Source organism: Dendronephthya gigantea, unplaced genomic scaffold (genome assembly GCF_004324835.1).
Source record: "Dendronephthya gigantea isolate DGI-Jeju-01 unplaced genomic scaffold, DenGig_1.0 000125F, whole genome shotgun sequence".
In the NCBI taxonomy this organism is placed as follows: Eukaryota; Metazoa; Cnidaria; class Anthozoa; order Malacalcyonacea; family Nephtheidae; genus Dendronephthya; species Dendronephthya gigantea.
The window spans coordinates 71,438-88,374 of NW_021163135.1; the positions used below are offsets into that span (position 1 = coordinate 71,438).

At 36.5% G+C, this 16,937-nt stretch overlaps 1 protein-coding gene across 1 annotated transcript in view; it reads right to left on the bottom strand.

Annotated features, from left to right (window-relative positions):
• Positions 1-10,821: 10,821 nt before the first annotated feature.
• The window catches only part of LOC114535796 (E3 ubiquitin-protein ligase rnf213-alpha-like), a 114,999-nt gene continuing 108,883 nt past the window's right edge, over positions 10,822-16,937 (bottom strand). The window contains exons 84-89 of the mRNA XM_028557122.1: positions 16,432-16,636; positions 15,501-15,575; positions 14,881-15,078; positions 12,532-12,621; positions 11,976-12,145; positions 10,822-11,398 (exon numbers count right to left, since the gene is read on the bottom strand). Of these exons, the coding sequence (XP_028412923.1) occupies positions 11,236-11,398; positions 11,976-12,145; positions 12,532-12,621; positions 14,881-15,078; positions 15,501-15,575; positions 16,432-16,636 (901 nt within the window). The 3' untranslated portion in view covers positions 10,822-11,235. The remainder of the gene's footprint in view (positions 11,399-11,975; positions 12,146-12,531; positions 12,622-14,880; positions 15,079-15,500; positions 15,576-16,431; positions 16,637-16,937) is intronic.

Consider the following 16,937-nt stretch of genomic DNA (forward strand, 5'->3'; position numbering starts at 1 on the left):
TAAATTAAATATGGCTAACAAAAGTAACAAAATCTTGACAAAACGTGACTGAAGGGGATTATTCTTCCAAAATAACAAATTATCCGCGTTTTCTACTTTATTCGCAAGAATTTACCCGCGTTTTCTACCATTACCCGCAAGAATCTATCCGCATCCGCGTTCTCTACCATACCTTTCTGCGATGAATTCTCATCAAGACACCCCCAAGGAATAACATGAACTCTTTTTGTCAATTTTAAACTTAGTTAACGCCGCGTAATTATTTCAGAATATTCCCCTTTGTAGTAGTTTTTGATACATTTCAGTGAATTTTGGTTCTGATTTATGTCTTTAAACTGTGTAGATGGATATAGCTGCGATAAAAAAAGCTACAGACGAGGTACTTCAGGAATTTGGACTAGTTCACCGCGGCGACATACTAGCTCTTTGTGCATTTGTTGAGAAGGAAATGAGCTCAGAAACAGCAGAAAAGAAAAGAAGTTTACTGCAGTCTTTAAAGGATAAATTTTCAGGAGAAAGAAGCGAAAAAAATAGCAAAAAAAAGAGGAGAGTAAGTTCTCTACCCGCCAGCACCGCGAAGAAAGAACCTTCGAAAACATCATTTGCAGCACTGAGAAAAGTATATGCTGGCTGGCAACATTATGATCCCAAGCAGAAAAAATATGTATCAGTTCGCTTGATTAATGGTGGTGGAATGCGTAACATTGATATGCCAATAAATGCGACCAAAGAAGAAGTTGTCAACAAAATGAAAGCTGTGTTTTTTCCGGATCAGTCATGCATATTCGGAAAAACACACGATATGCAATTTACGCTTGGAAGCTTTAAATGTGATGAGGTTAACGAAGATAATCTCACGTTATCTGGATACATTCACAGAAACAGATTTTCGAAGTGTCGACTCTACCTATTAAGCAAGTTATACGAAGATATGATTTGGAGTGATAGTGAAAGCGAAGAGGATTATCAGTCATCTGCCAATTTGACGAGCTCCACTTTACCCAACGGGAATGAGCATCCGACTGGGGCATCGCTCAGTTGTAAGTCTTCACAAGACTTAGTTCAAGGTTCAGAGGCAACATGTAGCTCAACTAATGAAATCACTTTACAAGATGAACGAATCCATCTTGGTGATGAGGATAGCAATCAAGAAATCACATTTCAAGATGAGCTAAAAACTGTCAATTGTCATGACAACATGCTTTTAAAGCTTCGTGCTGCTGTCGTTCCCATTGAGCCGAGTGAATCAGATGAAGAGAGTGTAACTGTGTCAGTTCATCATGTCTCATTAGGAATTCAAACCAGACGATTTAGCAAATCTGATCAGATATTTTCTGTTTACGACTGGTTAGGGTCAATTGCAATACAACCAAAGAGCTTCAGGCTTTCCTCACGCGATGTTGCATGTTTGACTCCAAACATGCCAGTTAGTATGATTGACAAATGCGTCATTCGTATGGCTGAAATTCCAGAGCAGGATTTATCATGTTTTCAAAATTATGCCAATTTTAACATTCCTACCCCAAGTGATGATTTGCCTGCGATATTATTAGCTTCAGAAGATGTGTAAGTGGCATTAACTTTAGTATTTAATTAAAAAATTATTTGCCGTGCTTTCGGTTTCCAATAATAATATAAATGTCATGATTCTTCACTAAATAAACTTTCTTATCCGTACTACTAATATATTTGCTCCCTCTTTATGTTTATTCATAATTGCTCCCAAAAAATTACTTTTACCTATACCATATAATCGACATGCACAGACTGTAAAAATGAATAGTTGTCGTGTTCCCGCACACTGCTAAGTCGAATAAATTATAAATGATATCCTATTACAAAAGTTATATATAAACATATATTATCATCTTTTCAGGCCTGAAGAAAAACACGACACAGCAAACGAACAGGAAAACACGAATATCGCAAACATTGAGGAACGACCAGTTCGTGACGCGAATACGGTCGAGAGCTCGCAAACGGAATGCAATTTTAGTCAACAAAATGGTAAAACGAAGTACGTATATCTAGGTTATATAAAAGACCAAACTTACGAGCCCGTATGACGAAGTCCTTGCGAAACTGATGAAATGTATACATTTGTTACCAAATGCGTATATATAATGTAATTTAGCATTGTTAAGAAATAGAAGGTCAATATAGATGAGGAAATTACTTGGGGAACATGTCACATAAAATGAAGTGTAAAGTAAATATTATTATGACCCTTCGGAATCACAAAATTACTTTTCCTGTCATAAGGTGACAGCCCATGGGATTTCTTCCGAAACAATAGTGTGTCGTACAAAGTACAAGTGTCACGACTCAAGAACATAAGTTCTAGGCGGATACTAGTTTATGTCAATCATTTCTTTGTTATATTTTGCTCGGTTAAGCACTTGAAGCCTTACGTCACTAAAAGCTTAATTCGATGAAATTATTAGTAAAATAGGTTATAAGTTGAGATACGGTTCACAGAGTAATAAGTTGATAATTGTACTTTAAGTTGATGATAAATATTTTAAGTTGTGAACAAGTTTTAACAGTGATCGATTAAGTAAAAGACCAACTTGACTAGTGCGTCACCGGGCTTAAGTAAACAAAGTATGAGAGCTGGACCGAGCTTCTAACGCCAACCCACACTTACAACCTACAACGCTGATTGGATTGTGTGAATCACACCATCTTGCACAGGGCGTCTTCAAGATCCCCTCAAATTTTATCATAAAAGGAGGCGCACAGCTACAGAAACTTCAGTGGACTAAACACGAGAGTGAACTAAAAGGAGTGGACCAAACACGAGAATGGACTAAAGGCAGTGGACTAGCGGAGTAAAAAAGTATATGAAACGTTGGAGAAGCTCAACCTGACAGAACAGACAGCCAAGACGAGAACAGAAAACAACGAGGTCCGAAAGGACGAATAATCCGAAGAGAAGAGAAGAACGAGAAAGAAGAGAACATTAGTGAACATTAGTAAAACCATTGTAAAGATCTCCTACCTCGCGCATATACAAATAAAAACTTACTTAACACATTATTTATTTATCTATTTCAGAATTATCAAAATAAGAAGAGTTAATATCATGAAGGATATGATTGATAACTTCAAAGACGATTCCATTCTTTCTTGTCCTATCCAAGTCGTCATGACTAACTCTTTCGGAATGCGAGAAAGAGGCGTAGATGACGGAGGAGTCCTACGTGATGCGCTATCGGCATTCTGGAATGAGTTTTACGACTCGTGCACGGTTGGAGAAGATGAACGAGTTCCAGTGGTAAGACACGATTTCAAGGAACTGGAGTGGGAGGCAATTGCAAGAATTCTGGTAAAGGGTTACCAAGATGTAAAATTCTTTCCCGTTAAACTGAATAAAGTTTTTCTTTTTGCTGCTCTTTTTGACAGCAGAAATATGCCAGACGAAATGCTATTGTATTCCTTTTTAAATTACGTCTCCAAAGATGAGCGAGCTCTCATTGAAGCGGCGTTGAAAGACGAGTTAAGTGAAAATCAGCAGGATGAATGGATGGATTTTTTGGAGAGGTTTGAATGTCGAACAATTCCCACAAAAGAGAAGCGAAAAACTGTTATTCTTGAACTCGCTCACAAGGAAATGGTCCAAGTTGCACAATACGTTATCGATAGTTGGCAAAAGCCTGTTAAGAACCATCTTACTTGTTTTGCATCAAAAGAATCGTTTGAGGAGTTCTATGAGATTTGCAAACCAACAGTAAGAAAGGTTTTGAATATGATAAAAGCAAATCCTGAAAATAATTCTCAACGCGCAGTACTTTCGTACCTACAACGTTATATTCGAGGTCTTGACGACGAGAAATTGACGAAATTTTTACGATTTTGCACCGGCGCCACCATGTTATGTGTCGAATCAATCAATGTAACATTTACCGCCCTTGATGGAGCCGCACGACGACCAGTTGCCCACACATGTGGTTCTGTTTTGGAACTTCCTACAACATATCAGTCATTTCCGCAATTCCGCCAAGAGCTGAACGCAGTTTTCAACAGCGAATACTGGGATATGGATATTGCCTGATTTATCAAACTGAATAACATGATTTATTCCTATTAAACTGCACTATTTCCTTATACATTGCGAACAATTTGTGTTTAATTATTCTATATCAGCATTTCTTTAAAGCTGGAACATATATTTTTAGTAAGGTATATATAGCTAAGGTAAGGTATATGTAAGGTATATGGTATTATGTAAGGTACATAATTATATAGTACTGCGGTTGATATTATGTTATACATACATTACAGCTAATTCAAAAAAGTGGATGGATATCAACCAATTTCTTGCCGCATATGGACAAATATGTTTAAGTTTGGAAGCATGCAAGTAATTCTGAAAGGCATAAATGTTTGTCCAATGCTTTCCCATTGTTACTCATCATTATACATATTTGCTCAAGGTTTATGAGAAATAACTTTCTTGAATTAGCCGTACACGTTATAGTATTATGACATATTGTATCGATATGCATAATATGATCATTTTTGTTGGTTACAGTTGTCTTACGTGATACGTCGCAACTTCATATAAAATTAATATTCTTTTAATAATATGAAGTAATGCCGATATTAAACTTTTGACACCTTAAACTTAGTACAAAAAAAATCATTGATTATTTAACTCAACGATATGGTGTAGTAATGTTGGATATAGATTCTTTGCTTCATTAGCGTTTGTTGGCATTCGCAACCCTTCCTCTTCCATAATGATTTCCACTAGTTCCCTAAATTCTGGAATACATCCATGCTCTTCTGGTTTCCTGGAGAACATGTCAGAAGCGATATCATGATCCTCTTGTGAAACTGGAACTGAATAATCTCGAACTTCTACAGACAGTGGATTGAAATAAAGAACGTCTGGGATCCCTGAAGGTGATTCTGCATTGTTTGACGGTTGAATACGATGTAAATTCCAGTGGGTTGCCATTCTATTTAACTCTTTCTGAATAATCTGCATGAAACAAAACCTTAGGCATTCTCTCTCGAAATCGTCGTCATCATTATACAATCCAATGTCTCTAAGATCTTTAAAATATCGTATCCACCAATCTGTGCAGCTTTTCTTCAGGATGCTCCACCACGCTTCAATCCGTTGATTTGAAGTAGAACGTCCATACATAAAACTTTTCTCACCGGAAAATTCGTCGATTTGAAATCTTCGATAAAAGCGTTGTATTGCTGCAACATTTACATTCTCCGTCCCTCTATCCGAGCGAATTATTGACGCGGTTTTCCCGATAGGCCGTAGGATGAGCATCCAAAAGATGCAATTCCGTTGCACCCCTCGTGAAACTACATAATTTTCACATGAATCAATAGATAAAAACTTACTTTATCAGAATCTGTCACTCCCCAAGTGAAACAGGTGCACAAATGGGAAAAAAATCCCTCCAAAGTTTGCTATATTCGCGCTTCGAAATATTCGAACCGCCATTGTTGTAGTAGCAAATACGCATGCGCTTGTCAGCCAAACTCGCACTGCGCAAGCGCAGACAGGAAAAATGGATTTTCCCTGTGGGTTTTCCCCGATTTCCCGTGTAAAAATAACAAAATAAAATCACGGAATAAAGATCAAACCTTGTAATATTAACGAATAAATACACACACAATAAATATTGTTAAAACACATTGTACATTTTGCTTGCTCATATGCTAAATCACTTCAATTTATTGGCTATTGTTTCAAAATACCGTTTTAACGTATAATTCTACTTATTAACATCTTAATTCAATAAAAATTTGTGAGGTAAAAAACCCACCTGTATCAAACAGGACGGAGAATATATAAATATACATAAAACTCACACAATCAAGAAACAAGTTAAATATTTCGCTTAAATATAGCCTTGGCCAAACGCAGCAAGAAACATTGTCGCGAAAATATTCGTGATTTTCAATGTTTGCTCCAATGTTTCCCTGTCTCCCACATCTGGAAACATTAGCTTTTAATGCAGAAACAAAATTTGCTTCCCGAAAAGCAAAAATATTTCCTACCAAATTTGGAAACATTTAATTCCACACTCTCTCTCCGTTCGTCGACGCTGGTAAGACAATATGACATACCGAAACATTGGTAAAAAAAATAGTATGACAAATATCTTTGCGCAACAATGTTTCCCAGTTTGTCCCAGGCTATTTATATAAACTCCTAGGAAAACCTCTGATTGAATTTTTAAATTTAATGTATTATTGAATAACTATGCAAGGTGTGTTTGGCGCTTCTTTAATTGTGCGTTTCATCCATTGCTGAAGTATATTCTATGGATATCAATCTTGGATTTGGACCAACTTTTCCATTCGTTCCAACCATCTTTTCCAACCATCTTTTCCAACCATCTTTTCCAACCATCTTTTCCAACCATCTTTTCCAACCATCTTTTCCAACCATCTGTTCCAACCGACGAAGCCAGAATGCACCAGCGAAGGACCTTTAACTGTGAAAAAACATGTCCCAGGCACCAACTCGAAGTTCATCATAAAAAAAAGATAAATTGGGAAGAAATATAAAATCCATAACAGTAGTTGGAACATCACTAACAAAGCTTGGAGGAATAGCAGAATCATTAGATATATTCATCTGTGCAAGGGCAGTTTCATGGCACAATAAAAATGAGTGTGACATGCAATGTCCAAAGCCACTCAATAGAGAAATTATTGAGGCTGAACCTGTCAGTTGTCGAAATGCCATGGCAAGTGCTATGCTCTTGGGTGTAGGATTCCTTCCCCCAGATGCTAAATTCACAAGGTCTTGTACAATTGATGTTAGTTTGGAACTGTTCTTGCCCTCAATTGGCACGTACTCACTTAAAGTTGGCTCTGAAGAGAATCCACAAGTCCAAGCCAATACATTAAAAAGTTCACATGGAACCACTTTTTGCACATTATCCATTGTCAAATCAGATGCCAATGGTGGCCAAGGAAGATTCAGTTTTGGTAGATCTTGGACCTTTTGGCGAAGAATCAATGCAGCATTGTATAGAATTTGTAACTCATTGACTTTAGAATTTCCCTCAGTTTCTGTGTTGGAATTCAGATCATCATCATCAATGGTACCGGTATAGCTCTCTTCATCAAAGTCTTCATCGTTGTTTTCTGACTTGTTTGACATATGTTCCTCAACCAATTCGGAAGAATCCAAATTTTCCACATATACAATCTCACTAACATTTCTCATTTTCGGTACATAGAACACAAGTTGGGGATAACTTTTCATCAGTCGTTGCTTGAGTTTAAAAGCTCTATATTTAGATGCATCCACATTCTCGGTGTCCTTAGCAATGATAACAAATTTCTCCAGCAAATCTTTCATGTACCTTATTTGCTTATTTGCGATGACCTCAGTCTCGATTACTTTCTTACAGAAGACATCATAAGACTTCTCGTACACTGTAGATCTTTCAGTCTCCAATTGCTTCTTTGTCTCTCTGGTGAGAAAATTTGTATAATTGCAGTAGCAAACTTTGTGATAGCGGACTTCCAGTGCTACACAGTCTTTCCCCCGGATTTGCACGAGTATCCGTTCATCATTCTTTCTCTCGGCAGCTGTACGTAGAAGACCAGCATCAATTGTTTCTGCCAACATGAGTGGGGTTCTTCTTCTCTTCTTAGTCACCTGGTGTGAACAAAACTATAAACTAAATATCTGCTAATAACACAGTTGGATGTTTGTAGCATTAGAAACTACTTTACCCTAAGCCTAAATAAACTTAATTGACCACAATTCAAGATATTTTAAAACCAAACTCGAGAATGCTGTGCTACTAGTGCACATTGCACTAGCTACTAGTGCACATTGCACTAGTATAATTATATATTATGATTGTCGTGTAATTTTTCGCCTTGGTTCCATTGGTTCCACTTTCACATGTAGTCCTTCGGTAGGAGTTACAGTTTCAGAGCTAGTGCCTTCTCCTTTTTCTTCCTTTCGCTGTTGTCTACGGATCTTCTCTTCATCACAAAATCTCTTCCAGCATTTCATATGATGGTACCATTCTAAGTTAATGCTGTCAGGGTTCTTCTCCATGTATGAATTGACAGATCCGTCATCGATGTTTTCGTAAGATTTCTTAGCTCTTTCAGCTTGTTGACATTTAAGTTTGGCCCATTTGGAGCTACACTCAAGAAATTTCTTAAGCCTTTGGCGTGCAACTTTGCAAAGTTGCTCCGTAACGCCATCAAAATGAATAAAACATGAGGATATTCGAGTGTTATAAATATCTTCAGCCATGATTATTTTGCATAACTCGAAGCATGTGCGTGCTTATGCGCGTGCGCAGTGCGAGTTTGGCTGACAAGCGCATGCGCATTTGCTACTAAAACAATGGCGATTTGAATATTTCGAAGCGCAAATATAGCAAACTTTGGAGGGATTGTTTTCCCAATTGTGCACCTGTTTCGCTTGGGGAGCGACGGATTCTGATAAAGTAAGTTTTTATCTATTGATTCATGTGAAAATTATGTAGTTTCACGAGGGGTGCAACGGAATCCGTTTTCTAAGCATCTTTTGGATGCTCATCCTACGGCCTACGAGGGCTGAAACGTAATTGCAGAAGTAGTGCGCGATAATTTCTGGATTATTGTTGGAAGATGCAACTTTCAACCATAAAACTCGACGACTATAGCCATCTATAGCACCATGAATGCAAAAGCCAAATGGCTTAAGCTTATCACAGCCGTCGATGTGCCAAATATAGTTTGGCCCTTTAGCACAATATCGTCGGCGTCTTAAGCGATGACGAGATCGAATCTGTACGCCTTCAGGATCAACAACTTTTAGAATTTGGCGAACAACATCTCTTGTTACAACAAGATGATGATCGATTGTTAATTTCTGGTGCATCGCTCTGTATCCAAGTAAGCTCGAGCTTGACGCAAGTTCCATCTCAATGGCCCTCACGACTTCATCAAAATCACTGGGCTCTTTCCTTCTTCTACAACCCATGGCACGCAAAATTCTTTTAAGCTGTCGAATACTTAACGTATAGCCATGGATATTACATATAAATCCAAGAATCTCCACTGCTTGGAAACCCAGGTGAAAATATTTTTCGATAAGCTCCTTTCGACTAAGTTCCTCTCCTCTATTAAGCGCAGGATTATAAGAATTGGGATCGACAGCGATAGTTAAGTGTAACACGATGCAGATAGCGCCGTAAGTGGCGTCGTTATTTTTTTCTTGCGGTCCGAATTCATATTTTAGCGTTTCCAGCAATCTGATTGGCTACGCGAGCGGTCCGTAAGAGGCCGTACGGACCGCGCGAGATTTAAAAGCACAGAGCCAACGCTAAAATATGAATTTGGACCGCGAGAAAAAAATAAATTTATTATTCATCAGTTTAGTCGGTCCGTATAGGGAAATATTTCCCTCGGTCTCAAAACCGTTTTTGGGACCTTGGGAAAAATTTCCCAATACGGACCTCCAATCTGGTAAATAAAATATATCTATTTCTATTTTTTTTGTGCGGTCCGAATTCATATTTTAGCGTCTTCTGCAATCTGATTGGCTACGCGAGCGGTCCGTATGAGGCCGTACGGCCCGCGCGAGATTTAAAAGCACAGAGCCAACGCTAAAATATGAATTTGGAACGCAAGAAAAAAAAATCTATTATTTACCAGTTTAGTCGGTCCGTATAGGGAAATATTTCCCTCGGTCTCAAAACCGTTTCTGAGACCTTGGGAAAAATTTCCAAATACGGACCTCCAATCTAAAATATATCTATAGTTTTTTTCGTGCGGTCCGAATTCATATTTTAGCGTTTCCTGCAATCTGATTCGCTACGCGAGCGGTCCGTATAAGGCCGTACGGACCGCGCGAGATTTAAAAGCAAAGAGCCAACGCAAAAATATGAATTCGGACCTCAAGAAAAAAAAATCTATCATTTACCAGTTTAGTTGGTCCGTATAGGGAAATATTCCACTCGGTCTCAAAAACGTCCCTCGGCGTTTTTGTACTTAGGCCTCGGACTGTTTTTGAGACCTTGGAAAATATTTCACTATACGGACCTCCAATCTGGTAAATAACATATATATATATATATATATATATATATATAATATAATATATATATTATATATATTATATATATATATATATATATATATATATATAGTCTCTTCAAAATTTTGCGAAATGACAGTTATGCAGGTTTGAAAATACAAATATTTGTCTCGACCAATCAAGAGCTAAGTAGTTCACACTGGCGCATGCGCATAACGTAGAAGACCGTCCATGACATGAGGTCCATTGCATAATGGCGGTCGACTTTGATTTCGCATTTGCACATAGTGGGTTTAAATATCCGAGCGGAATTAGTACCCTCGCACAGTGCTTCGCACCGGCTCGGGGATAAGCAAGCGTGAGGTTTTGATATCATTATAGATCAGGCTCTTTGCTGTCGAATGACATCTTTTTTTGTACCCTATAAAGAGAAAATAGGCGAATATGACCTGGAAAATCCATATTTCTAGCTCTGCGGATTCGTAAGAAATTCAACACTTATTATTGTGGCATTATTTGTGGCCGCATCATTTTTTCTCAATTTGTTACAAAAAACATATCATTTAACAGCGAAAAGCCTGATCTATCTTACCATCATAAAATTGTGCTAGCTTATCAAGAAATTTCTGCACATAGCACGCTTAAATTTGGTTACCACCCCATAAGATATGGCGGCCATATTGGAAACAAAGATCTAAGATTTAACAAAGATATTTCTGAGATCTATCATAAAATAGCTTATGAAGACCATTAAATTTGAAAATCCAAATTTAATTAATTTTATAGCTCTTATAATATCAAATTACATAAAGACACTTTAATTTCAGTAACTGGTGTAGTCAGCCTGTCATTTTAATCCGGCTATGTAAATGCTATGCAAATTTAATATTATTATTGACTGTTTTTGACTATTATTGACTATTATTCACAGTGAGTGACACTGAAATATTGGTAAAGCCTGACAACGTTGACAGGCTGCCTACGCTACTGATTCATTGGTATCATTCGAAAGATTAGAAGAATGCAACATTCCTACTTACACTATAATTTATAAGTTGCACAGTGCAAGTGATAAAAAATTTGCAATTATTCATAATGGAGGATATGTATACCTATGCAAAATGTACTTAGGCATAAATTATACGTTAAAACCGAAATGTTGCTAACCGAATTTAAATGTAATTAAATTATCCGTGTTCGCGTTACTGTTCCAATCTTAAATGATAGTCCTCACTTTTTCGACATGCAATTTTCCAAGCTTCTACAGCATGTTCTACCGTGATGTCTTCTGGTACATATTCTTCTAGCGCATCGATAACTTCACGATTCAATTCGTCAAGTTTGGCATTCATGTACTGAGATAAGCTAAAATAACGAGACATTCGTCAGTCATTAGAATTAGCCCTGTTTAACAAAGGAATATGTCACCAAATAAGTCATAAAAAGTTTCATTGACTATTAAAGATAGATTAAAGATTGGGTATTACTACGTTTTGACTTTCAAATTTGCTTTCCAGAGGACGTAAATCTCATCAATTCAAGGTGTAACCGACTTGCAATCATCATAAAATTAACAGCGTTAATTAACTGTTGCAATTCCCAAAGTGCGAGGATTTTAAATGTTGGCTCATAAACAGAGGCGCTGCAAGAACGATGATTGGTGTGGGGAGGGGATTCAAATAAAATTATTTTAATTTGTTCATATGCCGTAAGAACAATTGGTTTCGAACAAAATAAATAATGCAGAACATGAATATATGAATATTGCTCTCCCCCCAATTACCGTTCTTGCAGCGCCCCAGGTCATAAACAAAATTATCGTTAGTTTGAATGTTCAGACAGGTCCATGTTTCCCTATTTACAGGAATTTCCCTATTTACAGCATTTATTTATATGGACAGAATTTATAAATTGGTATACCGTATATACTGGGCGAACTTACGGAAAGTGTAACTGATCATCAGGAACATTTTTTAGGTAGAGCAAAATGAACTCCAACAGCACAAGAACAAATCGATCAACGTTCAGCTTTTGTAATCCGCCGTTCAATGCAAATTTCTGCTTCGTTTCGAGCGATACCTTTACCGTATCCGTTACGTCATCAAATGGATCCTAAACGAGAAACAACCGGTTGTTAAAATGATCGCTAGTGGTAATTGATCATGATCAACATTGAGACCGTTTTCCACTAGCGATAATTTTTCCCGAGGCGACATTTTGCTTTCGTTTAAGAGGAATCAACTGCAATCAGGACCAGAAATTTTAGATCATTAAAAAGTGCTAAAATCCTTTAGGCAAGCGTAAATAAATATAGATCTTGACGTGAATGTTGCACTTTTGCTAATAATATACCATGAGATACTTCAAAACATCGACTGAATATCTTCAATTGAATGTAGTTTGTAGTAACAAATACATTTGCGATCAAAATTTTCATAAAAAAAGGTTTCCACGTAGAAACAAACAACTTAATGTAGATATAGCTTAGTAGTACCAACCTGTTTATGTTTTGTCAATATCCTTGCCCTTTCTAGAGACAATAACAGCCAAAGAGAAACGATGTGCTGCAGTTCACAAAACTGCTCAGCCTGCGAGAAAATCCAGTCATGAATAAAAGAGGTTATCAAAGTAAACAAACGTTTTGATTACAATTTACAACTGCCTAAATTATTGTTAAACACTGGTTTTGCTTCTCCATGCCTCTAAATAATTATGAACTAATATGAACTAAACTTATCATGATTATATTCATACAAAAGTGCTTAAAGCTAGCGAAATGCTTGGTTTATTAACCGTATACCGCAGCTGGAGGAAAGTGTTTTTTTCCACTATGGAGTCTTAAGGGGGCTCTGTACAGTTTATTGAAATTGTTAAATACACATCTTGAACAGGGATATTAAGCCACGTAAATGTTTGGCTAGAACACTAAACTTTAACATAACCTTAACATATGCAGAAACTTTCGCTTGGCAACCGTTGCTATAGCAACAGAGGCGTTTCAAAATGCCGCTAAATAGAGTTTAATCAAGTTTATGTCAGAAACGAGTACAGCGACCCGTGATTTTTTTGGAATCAAACTTTTCTATAGATAAAGCATCCGAAGTGTAAAACTTTGACGCATGAACTCGTTTTCGATACAAAATTGATCAAAATCTAATTGGCGGCCATTTTGAAACGACTCTGTTGCTTATCAAGCGAAAGTTCGAAATAGATTTCGGCTTTACATATGTTGCCTATAAGTCATATTGTAAAATTCATGAATAATTAATGAGTCTAACTTCCAATCATTGCATACTATTTTGGTTACATGTATACATCTGTAGTTTTCCATAATGGTCTTATGAATTAGTAATTCATATATTAACTTTGATCTTAATGAATCTTAGGCCCGTATTCAAAAAGCTCACTCACACTCACACTCATTGAGTGTGACATATAAATTTTGTTAATGCTGATCAATGAGAAAGTTTTCTCTCAATAGATGGAAAGATATAAGGTAAATCACTGAAAATCAAGCCCCTGTTCGGCTGAAAATACCGCCATTGAAACGTCATGAGAAGATTAAGATCTCCCACTCAATGAGTTTGAGTGTGAGTGAGCTTTTTGAATACAGGCGATAATCAGTCTCAATATGCATTACAGTTGCGGCAAAATAGACGTTCCGAAAAATATCAAGGAACTCATTTGCTCAAATTTATCAGTCGGCTTACGGAGTTCAATTGTAAAACTCGGAACTTTCGTTTCGAATTGACCAGTCATATGCGTCTATGTATTTCAAAGCATTAGAGATTGGTCAATTCGAAACCAGGGGCCGGTTGTATCAAGCCCGTTTAGCTTAAACGGTGGTTAAGTTCAAAATAGAAAGCAAGTCTATCGTTTTATTGAAGAAACAAAATAAATGTTTTTAACCTTAATACAAAGAGAATGTTTACAACTACATATTCAGTGCATAATATTCAAGTTGACTCATTCAAGAGAGATGAAAGAGTGTTATTTAATTTTGACTTATCCACCGTTTAAGCTAAACGGGCTTGATACAACTGGCCCCAGAAGTTAGGAGTTTTTCAAATATTTGATGAATTCCGTAAGCCAACTGATAAATTTGAGCACATGATTTACTCGATATTTTTCGGAACGCTTCTATTGCCGCGACTGTAAGCTTAATCTATTCATTTCACAAACACGTTATACGCGCTTGCCATTGTAAATTCCCATTCAGATCGGCCGCTCGTATTTTAACTAGTACTTAAAGTTTAGTCTTCTAGCCAAATTTTAGATGGCTTAATATCCCTGTTCAAGATGTGTATTTGACACTTTCAATAAACTGTAGGGAGCCACCTTAATATTATGTCATGAGAATACTGCACCCTTGAGAGCTCAATGGTCATCTTTTTAAAATGAAAACTGATCTTTGTCATTGTGATGTTAACTTGTTTGCAAAATTTGGAACCTGTTTTTATAATTCTGATTTCAGCTTAACTTGTCATTGCAGTTAATTTTCCCTGAAACCAGAACTGAAATTAATCTTGATACATCCATTTTTGCGAAAACCAGCACTTGAATATTAGAAAGGGCCGTTGGCTTGTGTAGACATATTTGTCTACAAGTCCTGATCAGCGTAGTCAAATTCCTATCTGCAGTCGCTTGCTTGTTTTAAGAAAAGAGAGAGAGGGGGGGGGGGGGTGTAGGAGGGTTGGTAAATTTTAAAATCTACATGCATCAGAAAAGGTTAACTTTTAGAAAATATGTCACTGTTATAAGATGTTGTTGTTCTTTAGAAAACTCGGCAGTAATCCTAATAACTTAAGATCTCTTTTTCAACATCGCGTGGCTGTATAAATAATCACCTTTCTACTTTTCAGACCGTTTTTCACTTCCATCTTTAGTCCTGAATGAAGGTAATCAAAAACAGACATTGATGGATCCCCCCCAGCAGATGATAGAAATCCAATAGCAATATGGAGTGATTTAAGAACATCGCAAACATCGGTCAGCTGATTAAGTTCGTTGAGTATTTGATCTTGAACAGGACGAGTCAACTCCACCTAAATAGGCAAATGTGTTACTTTCAAGGTCGCATAGGAATTTATATTTTTTTCAATATAAAAATAGCATATATATGTAAATATAGCAAATTGATTGCCTGATCGAGAACAGTTTAAATATAAATATAGCAACATTTTTGACCGATCTGTAATGGGAAGTGAAATTATGGACACCTTCGACTAGCTTGTTCTCACGACTTATTTCCTTTACTCTAGTGATGTAATCAAAATTATCAATAATGCTGGCATGGACGACCAGTACACTAAGCAAATTGAGTAATTTTGTCTTTCATCTACATGGTGCCTCCAAGAATAAAAAAACTATCAAAAGTACCAATTATTAGAATATATGAATGCCCCACGATTCCGCCTATATCCCGCGAAGTAAACACTGTCATGTCTGATTTATAACTCAAATCTACCTGAGGTATTTTTTGTTGTAAAGCTTTAAATACTTCTCCATCACAAATGTCTTTACTGAACACAAACAATTCAACCTAGGGAAAAAATTATGCATTAGAGGAGGTCAAATCAATATAATTTTTCAAATGACAAAATCATCAATGTTTAAAGGGTGAATAATTAATTTTGTCTCACACTAGCAAAAAATTAGCAACGCCAGCCCATACATTCAAAATATCATTGTGATTTGTTGGTTATGATTCGCACAACTTAATTAATTATAATTGTCATAAAATGACGACCGAAAGTACGCACAACCAGAGAAAAAACATGCATGCAAAGCAATTAATTGTTATTAATTAGTTGTTAAAGTAAACAACTCGGATGTGACAATCAGCTTCCTCTACTGTCGTAAGTAATAGAAAAAATGAAATATGCCAGTTGTCGCTGGCATTTTATGTATCAATCAAGTTTAATCAATTAAGATACACAGCTAAACATTCATTAGATATTACCAGAAGTTTTAATCTCATGACATATGTGTCAAAATTTTGGATCGCACACCATCAATCTCTTCGGTTTGACCCCCATTATATTCGATATTCTTGTAATGACGTCGCAAAACGAGAAAATGAAAAACATACTACCAATAAAATATTGTAAAACCCCATGATAATAACCATCTACGAAATATGTGACTAATTTTTTAGTCACGTATTGTCGAAATACTGAACTGAAGATAAGTACACTGTTGATATGCAGCAAAAACAAGATTATTATCCAATGATATACATCGAATCTGAACTTAAATATCACCCGCGATTCCAAAGATATTTTCTTTTCACCAATTGGAGAATGAACTATAACAACATCACTTTGTCGGACACTCAATTCCAATTAAGGCTTTGATAGAAGATATGTATAATATAATATATTATAACTACTATTTACCAAGGACGTTAGTCTGGGCCTGCCTCTGATGAATCTGTCCACTATTTGTCTCTCCAATGATTTCCAGTTGAATTCAAGCACTGTTTCTTCGCCAAGATTTAAAGAATAATCACAGTGTGCAAGGATGATTGGTATGAAATCCTTTTCAGGATCATACGCCACAAGATGAGCTTTAGTGACACTCTTCAGAGACATGTCAGGTGACCTAAAGTATATAGAGTAAACCGTTAAGATGTTATTTACCACACACCTGGATTTTTGTGGATAGTAGAAATGTTTCTATATATGAAAAAAAAATATGACTGACATCATGCATGCACAACTGCAACATGAAATTAGTTACGAATTTATCTATATGTATTGTTGCTAACTGCATGTATATAACTCATTGCGATTTTTTAAACATTTCATCCCTATACAGACGTTTTTCGCTTTAGGTGCATGGTACACCACAAAAAGATCATTTGCATATTATAAAATTAGAAATATTGAAATATGTTGAAGTA